Genomic DNA, 18,060 nt, shown 5'->3' with positions numbered 1-18,060 from the left:
TTCCAGCCAGCAGTGAAACTCCCCACGTAACGTTTCGCATACATTTCATTTCTTGTTAACAAAAATGTAAGAGACAGTTGCACACTGATAGGCCAACAAAAAACTGGTTTTTCTTTTGGAGCGCGCCGCACGGGCAGAAGAAAAAAGAAAAATAAACAATCACGCGTATGCCGTGTAAAATTGAACTGCGCGGCGACACGTCAAAATTCTTGTGTTGGTGTACTATCAACAGTAATTAACAAAAAAAAGAAAAAAGAAAATAAACACAAAATAAATGACAAACGCGAAAGAAACGTGCGCGCCGAGTGCTTTGATTGCAGTTTCTGCAAAAATATTTTAAATGTCTCAAGTGTTTTGGTTGTTTTGTTGAAATAATTAGCAGCAGCATTTAACATCGAATAAAAGCAAAGAAAGCAATAAAAATAAATCACAATCAAAATAATAATCACCCCAACTATTTCAAGTGTACGAGTTCAGGCGTGCCGTAGCTCTGTGTTTTCATGTGATTCGAATCAAAAGAGAGTTGGTCTGCGCGTTTTCAGTTCTTCGTTTGCCGTTTGCCGTTTGCTTTGCACTGCCCCGCCCACAACTCAACCTTCAACTTAAACGCCACGCTGCCAACACCATAAGCCAGCAATAACAAAAGCCTCCAGCGCCAGTCTCGCCTGTCTAACAAAAACGTAATGCTTTTATTTATTCATTAATTAATTTTGAACTCTGTAGGTTTTGATTCCCCTCTTCACATTTCGAGAGCATTCAAAACCAATCTTTGCACACCTTATTTACTTGTATATACAATTATCTACTTTTGTTTCAAACTTCATTCAAATCGGACAATTTTAAGAAAAGCTATTAGTTTCAGTTCGCCTACAAACTGCAGGAGGGGTTTGCTCCTCTTCATGGATGCATGCAACTCAGCCCGGAAGTTTGATTGGGTACAGGGTATCTCACTGTCGGACCTGATCGACTGTAAAGTTCCCTCTTGTTTTTTTGTATTTGTCTATAAAGATCTGAATGCAGGCATCTATTAATTATGTATGGAAACTGCGCGGTTGTTGACATCCCAATCTAACGGCTACATCCATAGCATTGTAACCATTTGGTTTATAGTATACTCACAAATCGTGTATTGGTTGTAGAAGCCATTACAAGAACTAGTTCCTTGTGCCTCACACATTCCAGTTGCCAATGACGCAAGTAACAGTTAACAGTAAAAATAGCAACCATCTGTGATTATCAGTCGAGCCGACAAACCGGTGAGAGCAAGCACATCGTTTGCATTCATTTGGTCATCTGTGTGTGTATGGGTTAACTAACTGATTCTCGGCCATTACCGCTTAGCCGAAACGGCTTAACGAGCTTAAATTATTATAAACAGGTCGTTGAGTAAATCTGGGTTTCATGAAATATTTCAGGAAAGTGAAAGAGACAGCTTTCAAAAGCATAGGAAGTAGAAATCAATGCAAATTTTAATCAAATTAGATTTGTTGTTTCCGCGTTCGCAGATTCCCAAGTATTTGTGGATTCATCAGAGAAGATTGCAGTGAATTATCATAAATATTCTTTTCGACCTAATCGTCTCTTTGCAGGAAGTGTTAAACTGTTTTTCCTTTCCATCACATTTATCTTTTTTAATACACAAATATTTCATCAACTTTTCAAAATCAATTTACACGACAAGTGGCAAAGCCTTTTCCAATTCGTTTTCTTGGGGAACCTCTGCAAGAGGAATGTATAATTTCTTGTTATAAAATTCTGTGCCGAGAAATTCATTGAAAAGAGACGGTACCGCAAAATTAACTGGCAGTGCGGCTGTCTAACGGCATTTTATTTCCGTTGTTTCCGATTCTCATTTACATGCCCCAAAGAGTTACGAACACAAATACATGTTTGACTGGTTTTTTTTTGTATTTTATAATTATATTTTGCCGGCGTTCTCTTATTGTTTAAACTCATTTGGTAAGCATTGCTGAGTTATGTTTTCTCTTCCAACAATTAACGTTAACTGCCATTTGAGTTGGGCAAAACATCTGTCAGCAAATGTTGATTGAAGTAAAGTAATAGCGAAAACTCGTACTAGTGCAGCATCTTAATTGCTAACAAAACTCAATGCTAAAGATGCTCCTCTGTCCGTCCGGGAAAGCATACACATCACTTAAGCGTACTATTTTATTTTTGTATTTGAATCCAGATTATTTGCCAAAACCTAAATCCTCTTACTAAAACAGAGAGGTTTAAATAATTAAATCAGTTAAGCTTTAAAAATATGACAAGTTTTTTGGCAGATACATATGTACAAGTATGTCACCGATCAATAAATCTATCTATCTAAATCTAAAGTACAGACACACATTTGCACGAGACATCAAGTATTGCATTGAGCAAGAAAAAAGAATAGCAGACAATGCAACAATGGCTATTTCCATTGAACCGACTGACCGTTGCGGCAATTTTCATGGAAAGCCATTTAGAGCAATGAACAACTTCAACACTATGACGCTAAATGTTAAAAAGGAAAAGTGCAAGCATTGCAAAAAGAGAAATGCACGCGGGAAAGTTTGAAATAAAAAATACATTTTATTATCGACTTAAAAAGTTGCAATGCAGACAGGCATTGCAAAACGATAAATACTCGTCAAAGTGGTCGAACGAAAGAGAAAAAATGGGAAAAATACATACATACTTGTATAGTACATATGAACAACCATAAGTGCAGATGAACAACATAAATCCGATTTACGACTGATGTTCAACTGAATGGTGGCACCATCGCAAACCAATTTTAAAAGCTTTAAGCTCGATTTCTACACACACTCATATTGTAGTGTATTTGGGTATTTAGTGTGTGTAAACAACGAACAAAAATTACTACAACATGATTAACATAATTGTCAAAGCACTTGTCACACAAGAACAACGGCGGTAATGACAATAGCAACAAAATGAACGCTGCACACAGACATTTATCCCGAAGTATTCGTATCCAACAGATATGCTTTGAGGTCTGCTCCACTTAACTATGCTAACGATGCTCACGATGCTCATGCTACAAAGGCAACCAACCGTCGCAGATTGCCGTGGCAATTGCCCAATGTGCAAGTACTCCTACAAGTATGTTGCAAGCTAAAAAATAACAACAACAACAACAACAACCATGACTAGTCAAATCGCAAGCTTCGAGTTATACCAAGTTACTGATGCTATAGTCTATACCTAAAAGTAATGCTAGAGTATTAGGTTTTGATTTCACAACCTGCGAAGCAATTATACCAAGAATTCAAAAAGCCATCAAAAAATCAAAGTTTGATGTTACTTCGAAATTGCATTTATTTTTCGTAATATTCTCCAAAATATTTAAAAATTTAATGGAGATTTTGTAGTTACACCTCGGATCGCAGTCTGAAGTTTGTGGATTGGTTTTCCAAGGCAATGAAATAACTCCATTTAAATCCTATATTTTTGTGAAGCACATTTTATGTAGATCTTTTTGAAAGCCCTTACTTACTATGTCTCTGGACCAATTTCGACACAATGCAGACTCCGGATATGGAACAAGCTTTGTTTAAAATATGATTAATAAGAAAACCCCTTATAAGAATGTATTTATTCATTTTTGCATCATTGCTTAAATCATTTCGTAGATTTCTCTGTACTACAATCGCATATTGTATTAAGCAATTTCCGACTACTTGTAGATCCTTAATTGTGAACTTCTTTTAAGCTGATTTGAATAATTTTACTTCCAACATGCATACCAATGTTAGGCTTTATTGCTGAAATGTTTCCGGTATACTATTGAATAGACATCCGGAATTGTTTACAAATTTGACATGTAGCTCAATTTTGATAGTGATTGGAGCAACGGCTGAGACAACTTGTTTTCTTATGGCACACCAAAGATAATACTCGTACTATATATTGAAATTCTTTATTGTTGGTACTAAATACAGAAATCTTAAAGAAAATATGTAAGTGCCTCTACAAAGGTCAAGGAGAAAGTGAAACTTACTTTTGGAAAAGATTTAAAAAAGTCATTTAGTAATTAAACTTAATAAATTAGTAAGTAGGTTTGATGGGTTGTTAATTAGAACTGCCTCGAAAAGTTGTCCTTTCTTCATTTCTGCATTAAATGAGTATCGTTTGCTAATTACATGTCCTTTTCCATACCATTTGCAGGTTCACCGTGGCACGCTGAAATCATGTCGTCACCCGGCCTAACCGCGCTCGGCGAATCGACACGCCTTGTACCCGCCAATACGCCGGCGGTTTTTGAGATACTGCCGCCTCCTGGACAAAGCCTGAGCAAAGGCGAGTGCGTGGCAACAGTTTTGACCCCAAACAAGTCGAAGCTGAATGCCAGAGTCACCCATGAGGCGGCAAATGGTGCTGCACGCATTGAGTTCGTTCCCACGGAAGTGGGCACGCACATCATTGATGCGTCCATAAATGGCACGAAGATTGCTGGCGGCCCTTTGATAGCAAAGGTCTACGACGCCAGCCTGATACAGGTGACCGAGGTGAATGGCGGAGTTGTCGGTCAACCGTGCCAATTTCGAGTGGATGCTAGTGCGGCTGGCGAGGGGCAGCTGGAGATATCGATAAACGAGGGAGAGGTGCCCAATCACGTGCAAGTGGTAGGCGGCGGACGCTGTTTGGTTTCCTTCACACCCGAACAGGCCAAGTCGCATCTGATAGATATCAAGTTTAATGGCGAGACGGTGCGCGGCTGCCCCTTCGTCTGTGCTGTGGCCGACACATCGCGCGTTATGCTGAATCTGACAAATCTGGAGCTGATACCGGTGAATCGCCCCTCGTCCTTCCACATAAGTGTTAGTGGCGGTGGCGCCGCCGAACTGGCCGTAAGCGTACGTGGCCCACATGGAGAGCTGCCCGTACGCGTCACTGGAGACATACACGCGGGCTTTACGGCTGAGTTCACGCCCACCAATGTGGGTGGCCATTCCATCAACGTGGAGTATAACGGCTTCCCGGTACAAGGCACGCCGTTTTTGGCCAAGTCCTACGATGCTACGAAGGTGGTTGTTGGCAGCGTTTCGCGCGGCACAATGGGTCGTCCCGTCCAGTTTACAGTGGATGCGGGCGACGCCGGTGAAGGCAATCTTGAGATAACGATTTCGGCCAAGGGTCAGAATATACCAACGCAGGTGCATCCGCAGGGCAGTGCAAGGTGAGTCGAAATTTTACATTTAAGTAGATAAATAGGTCAGTTATGTAATTTAGATGGAGATTTACACAAACTAAATCACCAAATCAAAAGGAAGGAAGGAAAACAGGTTTAGGAGCACTTATAAATTAATCGGTCGGATAAGATCTATCAGTCACTATAGGCGACTAATTCAATGTAAAAGTTAAACAACTAAAATAATCTGTTGCTTAAAACAATCCTCTTTATCTGCCTTGAAGCTGTTTTCTATAATTTATATGTATTGCATCTGAAGAAATAGTTGAAAGCCAGTTCTAAGATTTCACTTGAAAACTGCTAAGTAATCGTAAACTTATTAGCTCTTGTACTTCTTCTACCAGTACAAGTATACGAATCTAGTACTTGTGTAACTTAAAACTAACTGTTCTGTTTGTTGCAGGTTTTCCGTTTCTTTTGTGCCGACGGAGTCGTGCGAGCACACCATCAACGTATCCTTCAACAAAATGCCCGTACCCGGTTGCCCGATTACGGTCAGCATCAGTGGTGGCGTGGCGGGGCCTCAGGTGTCGCTCGGCGGCCCTGGCCCAGTACATCAGACCAACTCTTTTGTTATCAATCACACAGGCGGCCGCTTGGAAGATATTGAGGTCAATGTTGAAGGTATGTAAGTGGCCCGGCCACAAGAGCGTCCCGACTAATCACACCAGCTCGCCATCTTGAGCGTTCCTCCCCTCTCATTGCCTGTATGTGTTTAATTCGATTTGCATTTATTGAGTGCAGAATACATGCTCGTTCATTAATGGCCCATAAGTGTTTGTTTATTTATTTATTTGTCTATCTGTTCCTCTCTCAATTGCATTCGTCACTTGATTGGACCTTGTCTATATTTGTTTGTACACACACACACACACACATTGCACTTCCTTCACACGTGACATGCCACACGACTTTCAGACAAACATACACACATGCACGCACATTCACACGCATTTCTCTTAAAGGACATGCTACATGGTGTCATTTAATTGTATATACATATCCACATACTTATTTAAGTCAGTATCTACAACTGGACTACAATTTGTTTGGATCAGGACTGTCGTGGCAACTTTCACAGGCATGTCTGACTCCCTAATTTTAAAGTGAACTGTTAATTTATTAACTAGGACAGACTATGTCGTATATAGTATGTTTGTCGAGCTGCATATTTGAGGTCACTGCCTTTCTTCCTTTTTCGGATTGTATATTTCACTGTGAAGGCTCTGTTTGGAATATAAAATGAAACCAACCGCAAATATCAATTAAAAGATGGAGTCAGGTGATTCTGTGGGATATTGTAAAATAATGTAAGATAACTTCAACTCACCATCAGCATAAAACAAACAAATCAAGGGTCAGATCACCCAGTCTGGGGTGATCCCAATAGGCTACCCAATAGGGTAACAATTATTAGATGTTTTAGTTCATGGTCAGTTATAGTCTTTAACCTAAGCTAGCCTATACAATGAGCATACCTTAAGAAATCGTCAGAATTATTCACTTAAAGCCCGTTTCTGTTCAAACACATTTATGGCGTCTGTATGATTTATAAAAAAAGCTCCAAAAATGTTTTTAAATTCGTTTCTAAATAGAATTCATTCATGCTTCAAATATTAAATTTCGTAGTTTAAAGGACTAAAGACGACTCTGCCGAACACTTTCATTTGGTTAGCTTAAAGATAAGTAGATTCGTGTCGTATAGCTAATAAGTTCTACTAATGGACAAAGCACCTGTGAAAGGTTATACAAGTACAACGAAGAAATTATTTGGAACCACCCACCTAGTACTATATAGATATTCGGGAATAGCTTTTGCCATTTAACAAGTCAGTGAATATTAATATGGATTTAAATGAATGAAGTTCATAGTGCTTCCTCACCTATTACACAGAAATCACAAGCAAAGATATATAAAAATGTCTGCTAAAGCTTGCGGGAATAGCAAAATGAACATACCCGTATATTTATAAATATTCTACATCATGGCATTTTTATTATGTGTGAGCGATTGTGTGTCTATGTATGTAGTTTTATGTGCGTATTTTTATATGTAAATTGTTTGTACTTTTGTTGTTTTCTGTTGTTGTAATAATGTGTTAAACTCACTTTTATATCTGTATTATATTTCAGGACGGCGAAATCTTTTGTACTAGACATATAAATATTGCATATACTTACACCTATTTTTATATACTTGTACATAAGTATATGAGATTCCCGCTCTGTACTTACATTTCTTAACTAGCTCTTGAAAACAAAAATCAAAAACAAAAACATATTGTGTACATACTTGTATGTATGTACTCTTATGTACGTGTACACGTATTTCTCTAACAGTCCATTAAACAGAAATGACAAGATAACAATTACCTTTTCAGTGTAACTACAAAGTGAATTACAAAGTACTTATACTCAAAATATTATTAACCAAATATTTACTAATACCTTTGCAGTTGGCATAGTTTAAGAACTGAAGACCGCTGTTTGTTTAATTAATTGACGAAAGCCTTACAAATAAAATACAAAAGCAATAGCTTAGAACTTCTGCAAAGAAATCAAATGGGTTTTAAAGGATGGGCACCGATTAAGGACTCATGGATGGGGTCGCAGGGATGCATTAAGTTCCGTATATGAGCAGGATATTGTCTATAAATCGTTTGGATAATCCTCTTTGATTTCCTATCGTACATGTATGCATATGTATATATGTAATCTATAAGTATGCTAACCCTATCCCGCACTTTGATGACAAAACTAACAGCACCCCAAAACTAAATTTTATTTTCAACTAAAATAGTGCTAAATTTTTTTGACTACTTCCATACTTTTACTTTCCCTTATAATTTATTTATGTCATTACTAATCGAGTGAACAATTTTTCAAAATTTTTTACCACTTATGCGAAATATCGAAATCGAAACCACTAACCATACACACAAACATGACCCAACACAATGCTCAATTCTTGTATTTCGACAAAACAACCAACCAACAAATATTCCGCAATCGTTTCCGGTCGCGTTCGAAACTTAAAAAAACAACAATTAAAACGAAAATAATAAATCGCTATTAAAATAACTAAACCGAAATAACTACAATGAAAATGGGTTAATCAGGACCCGCCGGCCAGTCAGTGCCAGCCCAAGTCCACCAGTCAGCGGAAGGCGTTTTCAAAGCCGAGTTCGTGCCGCGCGTCGTTGGCGAACATCGCGTCAATGTCACGGTCAATGGTTTGGCCACGGCCGGCAGTCCATATGCGGCCAAGGTAAGTGAAAGCTTAAGCGCACCCGAATAATGGGCTTTTGTAATACATACAAGTATATACTCGAACAAAAACTATGCATCGCAGGTCTACGATGTTGGTGCCATTAAAGTAAAAAATGTGAGCAGCGGCACTGTGGGCAAGCCGGTCACCTTCCTGGTCGAGACTTCTCAGGCAGGTCCCGGCAATCTTGAGGTAACCGTCAATGGTGGCCGCGTGCCCACCTCGGCACAAGCACAGGGACAACATACCTACGCCATCAGCTTCACGCCACGGGAGGCAGAGAGTCACACGGTCGAGCTGCGATTCAACAGCCAGGATGTGCCCGGTTCCCCCTTCACGTGTCGTGTGGCGGCAGCAGCCCGCATTCAGTCACCGGAAACAATGGACAAGGTCAGCGTAGGCAGACTGTTTGAGTTTGTTGTTGAGTCGGACACAAAGCCCACGGTCGAGGTAGGTCCACATTGGTTACACTAGACGTTGCAATTCTTATCCGAGAATCCAGATTCGAATAGTCCGTATATTTTCCATACACTTTTGGGAATCCTCCATCCACTCATGGAAAATTGCTACAAACCAAAGAATCTGGACTTCTAAATTATTTAAGTCTGCTCATAATGGTCATCCCTTCATCCTTATAGGTGCTCGGCCCAGCCAGACGAAGTGTGCCCGTCAAAATCGATCCGTTGCCCACCGGGATGAGCTACAATGTAAAATTCGAGCCTGTCGAAGTGGGCGATCATTCCGTCGAGGTGCGACTGCCGAGCGGCGGCCACGTTGAAGGTAGTCCTTTCCTATTGAAGGCTTACTCAGCGGAGAAGGTCATAGTCACGGACATCCGACCGGGTGTGGTGAACAAAAGCGTTAGCTTTGGCATCAATGCATCCCAGGCTGGCGCCGGTAATCTAGAGATTATCGTCGCCGTCAATGGCAAGAATGTGCCCAACTTTGTCCAGTCCGAGGGCAATGCTCGCTTCAAAGTCAACTTCAAGCCCACAGAAGCAGCCTCGCACTCGCTATCGGTGCGCTTCAATGGCCATCCGGTACCAGGATCCCCTTTCAGTTGCCACATTGCAGCCGCATCCGTTAATCTGCCACGAGCTATGGCCCTAGGAGAGGCACTGAAGCAGGCCGCAGTTAAGGTGGACAACACATTCGAGTTGGAGGGCTTTGAGGGTGTGGAACCGCAAATATTTGTAACATCGCCTTCCGGCGACAACGAACACTGTCAACTGAGTCAGCATGATGCTGGCAGCTATAGCGCCTCCTTCAGACCCACAACGGTGGGACGTCATCTGATCAGCATTACTGCCAATGATCAGCACATTAATGGATCGCCTTTTTCTTGTAACGTCTTCGATGTGTCACGCGTTAGTATCAGTGGCTTGGACCAGCAGTACGGTCCGGCCATTTTGGGAATGCCTGTGACATTTAGTGTGGATGCGGCTGGCGCCGGGGAAGGCACGCTAGAACTGGTAGTCTCGACAGACACAAGCACAGTGAAGGCAGAAGTGGTAGCCTGTGCCCGTGGCCTCTACGATGTCACTTTTGTGCCCCAGACCACAGAGCCGCATTATGTCAATATAACCTTCAACGAGGTGTCCGTCGACGGCAGTCCGTTCCGCGTAGATATACAGCAGAACACCCAACACATCCAGATCGGTAGCTTGGCGGCAATCGACTTTCCCTCGGATGATCAGATTGTGGAGATCATGGGACCAGATCAAAAGTCCGTGCCTTACACCATCAACCGGCAGACTGCAGAGTTCCGCATGCATATGACCGGTAACTACACAGTACGTTTCATTGATCGCGAAACGCGTCAACATATTGGCTCCCGTACCCTCGCCGTTTTCGACCCCACGCTCGTTAAGATCACCGAAGTCGGTGAGGCTTTATGCCATCGACCTGCCACCATTGCAGTATCACTTAACGAAGCTGGACAAGGAGATTTGGCGGCTTTGGTACGCTGTGGAGCCACCGAAGTGCCACACACCATTCGCGGTCCTAGCAAAACCGGCATCTACGAGATCATTTACCAACCAACCCGTGTCGCGCCGCACAAGATCACCATCCTGTTCAACGATGTACCCATATCGCTTAAGCCGCTCGAGATTAATGTTCACCCAGCCAGTGCCGGCAAGGAGATAAGCGTCAGCGGATTAGGGCTGTACCAGGCCCGAGTGGGGAAAACCACTTCGTTCGCTATAGACACTGTGAAGCGACCGGCTCGAGAGTTTGACGTTGTGGTCTCGGGTCCAGGTGGCCAGGCACTGCCAGTGCGCTGTTATCAAACTAAGAATGGTACCTTACAAGCTGAGTTTACCATAAACAAGCCGGGTCAATGTATAATAGGTAAGTCAAGTTGACTTGGAAACATATCTGACTCAGACTAATCCAAAAATGATGTCTGCATTCGTTTCAGAGGTACTCCATCAGTCGAAGCCACTACCTGGCAGTCCGTTCATCTGTGAAGCCTTCGACAGCAGCAAGGTTAGTGTTCATGGTGTAAGTAAAGCACCACTGGCCTTGCACAGTACGAACTGCTTTACTGTACGCACAGATAACGCCGGCATAGCAGAGCTAGATGCCTTCGCCATTTCACCGACAAACCAAAATGTGCCTGTGCTAATTAGCGAACAGTCGGAGGGCATATACAACGTTGAGTTTGTGCCCTCACAGCCGGGCAATTACAAGTTGACGCTAATGTACGGCGGCGAAACAATTTCGAGCTCCCCGCTCACCTTCACAGCCTCCTCAAGTGGTATGCGTAATGACGCACGAGCATCTGGCTGTGGGCTGGAAGTCTGCCATCGCAACAAGGAGGCCTCCTTTGTGGTTTACTGTCCAGTTGCACCAAATGTGCAAATTGAACGACTTGATGAGTTCGGCGAGCGCATCGAACCTAAAATTAAGGTATGTTTGCTCTAATTTCAATTGTATGCCCCTTACAATGCTTTGTTGGCACTCTTGACAGGCTTTGGGCAACAACGAATGGCGCATTTCATATGTCATCTTGTCGGTGGGCAGATACGAGATACGCGCTAGCTGTCCTAATCGAGGCAGCTTGCCTGGTTCGCCATGGCATGTTTCGTGTGTGGAGTCGACAAAGGTGGTGCCTGTGGGCGGCTGGGGCACTCTGGTGGATCACGATGGTCGCCTCATTTTGCCGGCGCGAATTATGTTTGATGTGGAGAACGCTGGGCCGGGAAAACTTGTTTGCAGCATTGACGGAATCGAGATCCCCGTGGAGACGCTGCCAGACAACAAAATGTGCCTTAACATTAGCGGCGAGAACTTGGCAGCCGGCGAGCACGATCTGGACCTAAGCTGGAGTGGCCTCACCATAACACAATGCCCGCGTAGCGCCTTTGTCACAGGACAACTAGCTGCCGACAAGGTTGTGCTCATGGGTCGTGGGCTGGCCGCTGCTCAGGCCGGCGAAGCAGCACACTTCACAATTGATGCATCGAATGCCCCTGCCGGCCGTCCGGAAGTCATTCTTATACACCAGGATAGCACAGCATTGCCCGTGAGCCTTGCACAGCCTCGGCCTAGCGAAAATATTTGGCTAGCCTCTTACACGCCACAAAAGTCCACGACAGGAACTCTGACACTTTCGGTGAAGTGGAACGGTCGCCTGGTGAAGGGCTGTCCCTTAACTGTGGCCGTGGGCTCATCTATGGACGCATCAAAGGTGATTTGCTCGGGCGAGGGTCTGCGCCATGGCATTGTGGGCAAGGACATCAAATCGTGGATAGACACGCGGCGTGCCGGTCCAGGAGAACTAACCGCGCACTGTGCCGGCGTACGAAAAGTGGCTTACTGCGAGCTCTACGATCATGGCGATGCCACCTTCACACTAAACATAAAGCCTCAAGAACCGGGTCGGCATTTGCTAACCATTAAGTATGGCGGTCAGAACGTGCCAGGCTCTCCCTTTGCGCTCAAAGTGGCGGGTGCGCCAGATGCCAGCAAGGTGAGTAAATTGCGAGTGAAGCTCAAAAGTAGCACCAAATTCATAATAGGAGTGTTATTTATTCCACAGGTGCGTGTTTACGGCCCTGGCATTGAGCATGGCGTGCTGGCAACTTTTCAGTCGCGCTTTATCTGCGATACACGCGGCGCAGGAGCTGGACAGCTGACGGTTCGAGTGCGCGGACCCAAAGGTGCCTTTCGGGTGGAGATGCAACGGGAGAGCCAGAAAGATCGTACAATTCTTTGCAAGGTATTGTATTTAATCGGATTAAAGAACATCGTAGTTGCTCATATTTTCCCTCCATATGCCCACCAGTATGATCCAACAGAACCTGGGGACTATCGCGTCGAAGTCAAGTGGGCTGGGGAATTCGTACCCGGTTCGCCGTTCCCCGTTATGATCTTCGACACTGAGGAGGAGTTACGAAGGTATTTGCAGGGCATATGAGACCAGACCAACCATCACATCATTATACTACCAGGTGGCGTACAAGGCCCACTAAGAGGCCGACAACATCGCGCACCTCCGCGCCGGGCAGTCTGTACGCCTCTTTAACAAACAAATCCGGGCAATGTTTGCCGCCGAATCAGAAGTTAAACGATATAATGCAATATTTACTAACAACGAAAAATTAATGGTAAGCCCGCTGACGTACAGCAACTACTTTATACAAAAAGTGAGTGATGTTTGTTTTATTTTTACGAAAATTTTGAATAAACTTGTCCATTATCTAAAACATGTTTAGTTTTCTTTAAAAAAAAAATAAAATAAATAAATAAATTAAAAATGTTATTTGGAAAACTCAAAATCTTCCGGCAACGCAAACTCATGTACAAAATCTTTTCGGTATTTTCGCAAATAAGTGACTAAATAAAATTCCAAGACCTGCTTCCGCTCCTCCTCGAAGTCAGTATTTGTCGAGTTCTTGTCCTTATCGTTAACCTTCAATGAAATTTATATAGAATTAAAAATATCTCTAGAACTAAGGCCAACACATTACATTAGCTTTACTTTTCGCAAGCAACGATTGTAGAGCAGTGCGATTCTTTGTTTGTAACTCTTCAAAACGTTCGTGCATGATAAGCTCTGTCCAGGGCTCTTCGAAAAACTTCAAAAAACTTTTGATCCAACCCATTTGCCAACGCGCCTTTAGGTTGTTAAGAAGCGATTCGTGCTTACCACAGAATGGCTCCAGAAAAAACAATGTTCGATTGGCCTGATGAAGTGCAAGGACCAGAAAATGAAAGTATTATCATCGTAAAATACAAGATACAAGATTTTCTCCATTTTCTTAACCTTAGTCACACACACGATTTCCTCAACCACTTGTTTTCGATTCAAGCGCACCCGACAAAATTCACCATCTTCGTACGTGGTCATGACCTCCGTGAATTCATTTGAGAGCTGTCCTCCCAAATAGCGTTTGGGCATCGTAATTTTTGTCACCATATAGTCCATGGGCAACAGTGCCACAAAAAAACAGGGTCTCATGTATCTGCGCTCCACAAACGCCTTCTCCTGATCAAGTTGAAGTGCGTGCATTAGCTGAAAGTTTTTGAACAAAAAGTTTGAGCCGGATGAGTTTTCTGAATTACATTTATGGTATGGAGTATACCTTTTCAGCAGTTTCCCTTGCGCTCGTATGCTTATATTGATAATTCGGATCATTTCGTATTTGTATAAACTTTCCAGCCGCATATATATGCTCATCGTTAGTACGAAAGTCCTCATCCACCAAGATATGACCATTATTCACTTCAATGCCACACTTAATGAACGCTACATTTGGATATACTCGAATGTTTAGATAATTAAGGAAGCTTAATGGCGAAGTGGTAGAGTCGTACCTTTTTCCAGAGTATGATCAAGGAATACAGTTGTAAAATTTATGAAAAGATCGCATGAAACCGAGAATAAAGGACCCCTGGGTAACTTCTTGAAAGTAACCTTGGAAATAAAGTCTTCATCTTGATAAAGCGTCCAATCAACAAATTGCGACGATTCATAAGTTTTAATGCCAAGATCCTTCACTTGGTCGACAAGAATGTCAAAGAGGTTTTTATCGATGGTGGGAATATTGAGGTAATCGGACTGTTCACTAAAACGCGGAAAAACAACGACAATATCTTTCGCTGTATTCCCGTGCTTTAAAAGGAAGTCAATACACTCGAAGACTGCCAGGTCGTGCCCATAGATCAGTAATATCCTCTTGGCCATCTCGTTATCGCGCAGCTCTTGTATCTTATGGTATAGTATGATCTTATCCAGTTGGCGATTGATATGTGCATAATTGTGCGGGAATATGCGACCGCCAGCTACTTTCCCCGTGACGCTATAGGTCAGATCGCACATTATGAGCAGCTTATCGTAATATATTGTACAGGTGTTCTCGAGCGTAACCACTTTCGATTTTCTGTAAAATATGATAATTAAATAGGCGATGTACGTATATGTCGATCTAGGCGACACACCGATCAATACTCTCCAGCCTGCCGGGCACAAAATGTATCCAATTGCGTAGGTCCATCCGGAGAGTGGCATCCCGGACGAAGGCAGAATAATTGGAGTTGTAAATAAAACACTTCGTCTTGTCCTGACAATATCGGCACTGGAACTCATTATCATACTCCGCTTCCAAAATGCCATCCATAACGATGCAGGTAATGTCAAGGCGTGGCACGCAATTATTGGTCTTTGTAAACCTTAAGCTACAAAGTTTGACATAAGTATAGAGCTCGGAGTTCAGTTCGTAAAGGAGATAAAAAGGATGCGTACTCTGTCGTATTCCAACTAAAAACCATGAGTCGCAAAAATGCTTTGCACACGTTCGAGAAGCCCACAATAACCAAAGTATTGGTATTACCCATAAATTTCGTTGGCAGCAGATTATAGTGGAATACTGATAAGCGATCAGTGACGCAGTTGACTTTAGGAAATGGGACATACGCGCTGTGACGTTTGTAGTATCTACTGTCCTGGGAGTCAATGAACCAATTCCTTTTGTATCGTCGGGGCTCGACTGGCATCATATTTATGATTAGGTCATTGGGTAGTGACAATAACTGAAAACGATTTTCAATACAAGTATAAGTGGCAGCTGGCAATGGCATAGCTCTTACCTTTAATGGGAATAGGTAGTACAGTTCCAAGTAGCCCGTCTTTAATGCAACTGAGCGAAGGATTTCGTCAGACCACATGTGAAAAAATGGATGCAGCTTTAGCATTACAATCTCTCCCCGGGCATGGGCCAGGTGGTACTCATCTGGCGCCAATATGTATTGGTTGCGTATCGAGTTATAGTCTCGAAATGATCTGTCGAATATGGGAGTGTGTATTTTTAATTAAATGTAGTTTTCCAGCGCATTTTAAAATTTTACCGCAAAACAATGAAGCCCACTATCGTAGTGTCTTCTCCTGGTTGAACGGGCTTCCCACATCTTATGGTCAAGATTTGAAACTCGGTCTGGGGATTCTGTAAGTAGTCCGCCAGTATACAATCTAATATTTTGTTTTTTAAAATGATAAGTTCATCGTTATGAGGCGCCGCTTCCGGAGCCACACTCAATAAAGTTTCGACAGTTTGCCGACTGATATTGCGATCGATAAGCTTATTAATGTGGTATTCGTCATCCTCCGTCATGGGAAGTATACTGAGGTCGCCACAAAGTGAACTCCGATGGGTAACAAATACCTCATCTGGCATATCGTCGGCGGGTCGATGAGCGACGCGCTATAACTTAATTAGTTGTAATTGTTAATTCATTATGAAGCACTGTCCACGAACCGTAAAGTATTTCAAGAGCTTTCGCAAACTGTTGCTTATCGTGGTACATGGGGATATGGATACGACCCCAAAGTCATGCTCCGGATATGCACTGAACATGGCATTAAGAAAATAATAGATGCAATCAACCGACTTCGAGGGATGCAAATTAAACCTTTTCAACAGAAATGCGTTGCTCGCTTTCTTTAGGTTTTGGCTTTCATTGTTCGTTCTATCCTTTGGAGTGTCGAAAACAACATCTATTATCCTTTTACGATTCTCCAAATAGTGATCGCGCTTTCGCAAAGCTACGGATGTTATGAAATGAAATGATATGAGTACTTCATCATGAAAACTTAAATTAAAATTGTACCTTCATATATATACCGAAATTTCAGAAAGACAAACTCCCGCTCATAATAGGTTTTCTTTTCTCCCTTTATCTTGCCTTCCTCCGATATTATCCGCATCTTACAGGAACTGGTGACACTGAAGAGCAAAAACAAGAACATTATTCAATGACAGTTGACAGTACGATGAAGTAATTATATGCACCTCGCAATGCTGGTATCGTTCATTAATCCTCCAAGGATCGTCCTTGCTGTCAGGTTGTCCAGCGCTATCTCTGTAAAGAGCTTGTAGTACGCCTTCTGTTCTGTTGAACTTAGTTGAAATGCTAGTATAAATATAAATTCTACTGAGCTTTCCCATAACCTTACTTGACAGTCATTTGAACCACTTCGTGTTCAGCTGCGGGCGTAAACGTTAATAGATTCCCCATACGCTCCAGATCGTAGTTTTGAATCAACTTTGGAATATCGATTTCCTCCGTTAGCCACATGAGACCAATATTCGTCGTATCTGAGCTTCCTTCTATAACTTGCTGAATGAAAGAATATTTTTTTTAAAACAAAATCACAATGGACATGAAGAACAAAAGAAGGATACAAATAAGAAACATTTAAGTACTTCTCCAACTATTATTTTATCCTGCTCTATGCTTTCGTCTGTGCCCATGAGAACCTCGGCTATATAGAAATCTCCGTGCTCTATGCGCAAGTCTGGCTCTTCATAGTCAATCATTTCGAGCACGTCATCGTTGTCTTCTGGCCTAAAACCAATGGACAAATATTTCTCAAGGTTATCTTAATATAACATTCCTTACTCAACTCACAGGGCTTTTCTGAAGGTAATTGCGGGGAAAACATCTGCTCGCTGGACTATAATAACTGATGAATATTTGTTACAGGTTGGTAAGCTATATTGGGTAGAGTAATATGATTTTCCGTAGTTCTCAATTAAACTATAATCTAGTTTCAGTTTATCAATCGAGTTGTAATTGGGGGGCTTGACTGTGATCATATAAGTAATCCTATGCTCACGATAGAAAAGTTCCGACATCACAAACTTTAAGGTTTCCGGATGATCCAGATTATATATGTTGTAGTTGAAAAACATCGTATTCATCAATGTGATTGGCAAATCCACACTGAATAGAACATTAAAACATTAGAGTATCCCGCGAATTATAATACAAGTATATTGCTTACCAAAAACGAACGTTCAACCAGCGTATCCAATTATCGCTACGAAGAACGCTTATATCTGGATATGTGCAGAACTCGCTATAGGCCAATAGCTCAGTTGGCTGGGCGGGGTCGTAGGTCACCATTCTATGAGTTTGGTAGTCTATAAATATTTGTGATATAGGCCCGACTTTTTTAGCGCCAAAATATTTGGCATGTGGGTTATTAAATAGTTTCTCGACCAATTTCTCGTCCAAACAATTGACTGTACGTATTTCATATTGACGAGCCATTATTCTCAAATCGTTTTAAAAATACAGCATACAC

At 42.2% G+C, this 18,060-nt stretch overlaps 2 protein-coding genes across 11 annotated transcripts in view; one reads left to right on the top strand and one right to left on the bottom strand.

The window, feature by feature from the left end:
- The window catches only part of LOC115634452 (filamin-C), a 29,785-nt gene extending 16,605 nt beyond the window's left edge, over positions 1 to 13,180 (top strand). For 6 of the 9 annotated variants that reach the window (XM_030532167.1, XM_030532164.1, XM_030532173.1 and 3 more), the window contains 9 exons: positions 4,177 to 5,188; positions 5,604 to 5,824; positions 8,320 to 8,468; positions 8,553 to 8,918; positions 9,107 to 10,820; positions 10,891 to 11,381; positions 11,443 to 12,444; positions 12,514 to 12,693; positions 12,760 to 13,180. In XM_030532167.1, coding sequence (XP_030388027.1) covers positions 4,177 to 5,188; positions 5,604 to 5,824; positions 8,320 to 8,468; positions 8,553 to 8,918; positions 9,107 to 10,820; positions 10,891 to 11,381; positions 11,443 to 12,444; positions 12,514 to 12,693; positions 12,760 to 12,891 — 5,267 coding nt within the window. In that variant the 3' untranslated portion in view covers positions 12,892 to 13,180. Of the gene's footprint in view, positions 1 to 448; positions 681 to 4,176; positions 5,189 to 5,603; positions 5,825 to 7,333; positions 7,567 to 8,319; positions 8,469 to 8,552; positions 8,919 to 9,106; positions 10,821 to 10,890; positions 11,382 to 11,442; positions 12,445 to 12,513; positions 12,694 to 12,759 lie in introns of those variants that run through there. The other 3 variants (XM_030532172.1, XM_030532171.1, XM_030532170.1) reach the window with 2 other exon arrangements.
- Positions 13,106 to 18,018, bottom strand: LOC115634453 (cilia- and flagella-associated protein 61). Of its 2 annotated transcripts, none has more exons than XM_030532174.1 (16): positions 17,758 to 18,018; positions 17,382 to 17,696; positions 17,177 to 17,318; positions 16,927 to 17,090; positions 16,763 to 16,870; positions 16,581 to 16,696; positions 16,229 to 16,515; positions 15,822 to 16,174; positions 15,564 to 15,756; positions 15,220 to 15,506; positions 14,916 to 15,152; positions 14,292 to 14,857; positions 14,060 to 14,223; positions 13,741 to 13,989; positions 13,445 to 13,660; positions 13,106 to 13,386 (listed from the first exon to the last, which is right to left on the bottom strand). In XM_030532174.1, the coding sequence occupies exons 1-16, from the start codon at positions 17,877 to 17,879 to the stop codon at positions 13,234 to 13,236; spliced, it is 3,672 nt and encodes a 1,223-aa protein (XP_030388034.1). In that variant the 5' UTR covers positions 17,880 to 18,018; the 3' UTR covers positions 13,106 to 13,233. The 2 variants fall into 2 exon arrangements, with proteins under 2 accessions (XP_030388034.1, XP_030388035.1); XM_030532175.1 differs by having other exon boundaries at positions 13,270 to 13,386; positions 13,456 to 13,660.
- Positions 18,019 to 18,060: the final 42 nt, after the last annotated feature.

This window comes from Scaptodrosophila lebanonensis, unplaced genomic scaffold (genome assembly GCF_003285725.1).
Source record: "Scaptodrosophila lebanonensis strain 11010-0011.00,11010-0021.00 unplaced genomic scaffold, SlebRS2 tig00000001-arrow-pilon, whole genome shotgun sequence".
Classification (NCBI taxonomy): Eukaryota; Metazoa; Arthropoda; class Insecta; order Diptera; family Drosophilidae; genus Scaptodrosophila; species Scaptodrosophila lebanonensis.
The sequence above is the reverse complement of the archived record's forward strand: the minus strand, read 5'-3'. Positions and strand labels throughout refer to the sequence as shown.

What these genes read in the sequence shown, in the direction of transcription:
- LOC115634453 (XM_030532174.1), bottom strand. Translation starts at nt 17,879, where the DNA reads ATGGTGACCTACGACCCCGCCCAGCCAACTGAGCTATTGGCCTATAGC. An exon ending in AACGATACCAGCATTGCGAG is followed by an intron (nt 16,697 to 16,762) that starts GTGCATATAATT and finishes TTTGCTCTTCAG; the next exon opens with TGTCACCAGTTCCTGTAAGA. An exon ending in TTGCGAAAAGTAAAGCTAAT is followed by an intron (nt 13,387 to 13,444) that starts GTAATGTGTTGG and finishes ATTTCATTGAAG; the next exon opens with GTTAACGATAAGGACAAGAA.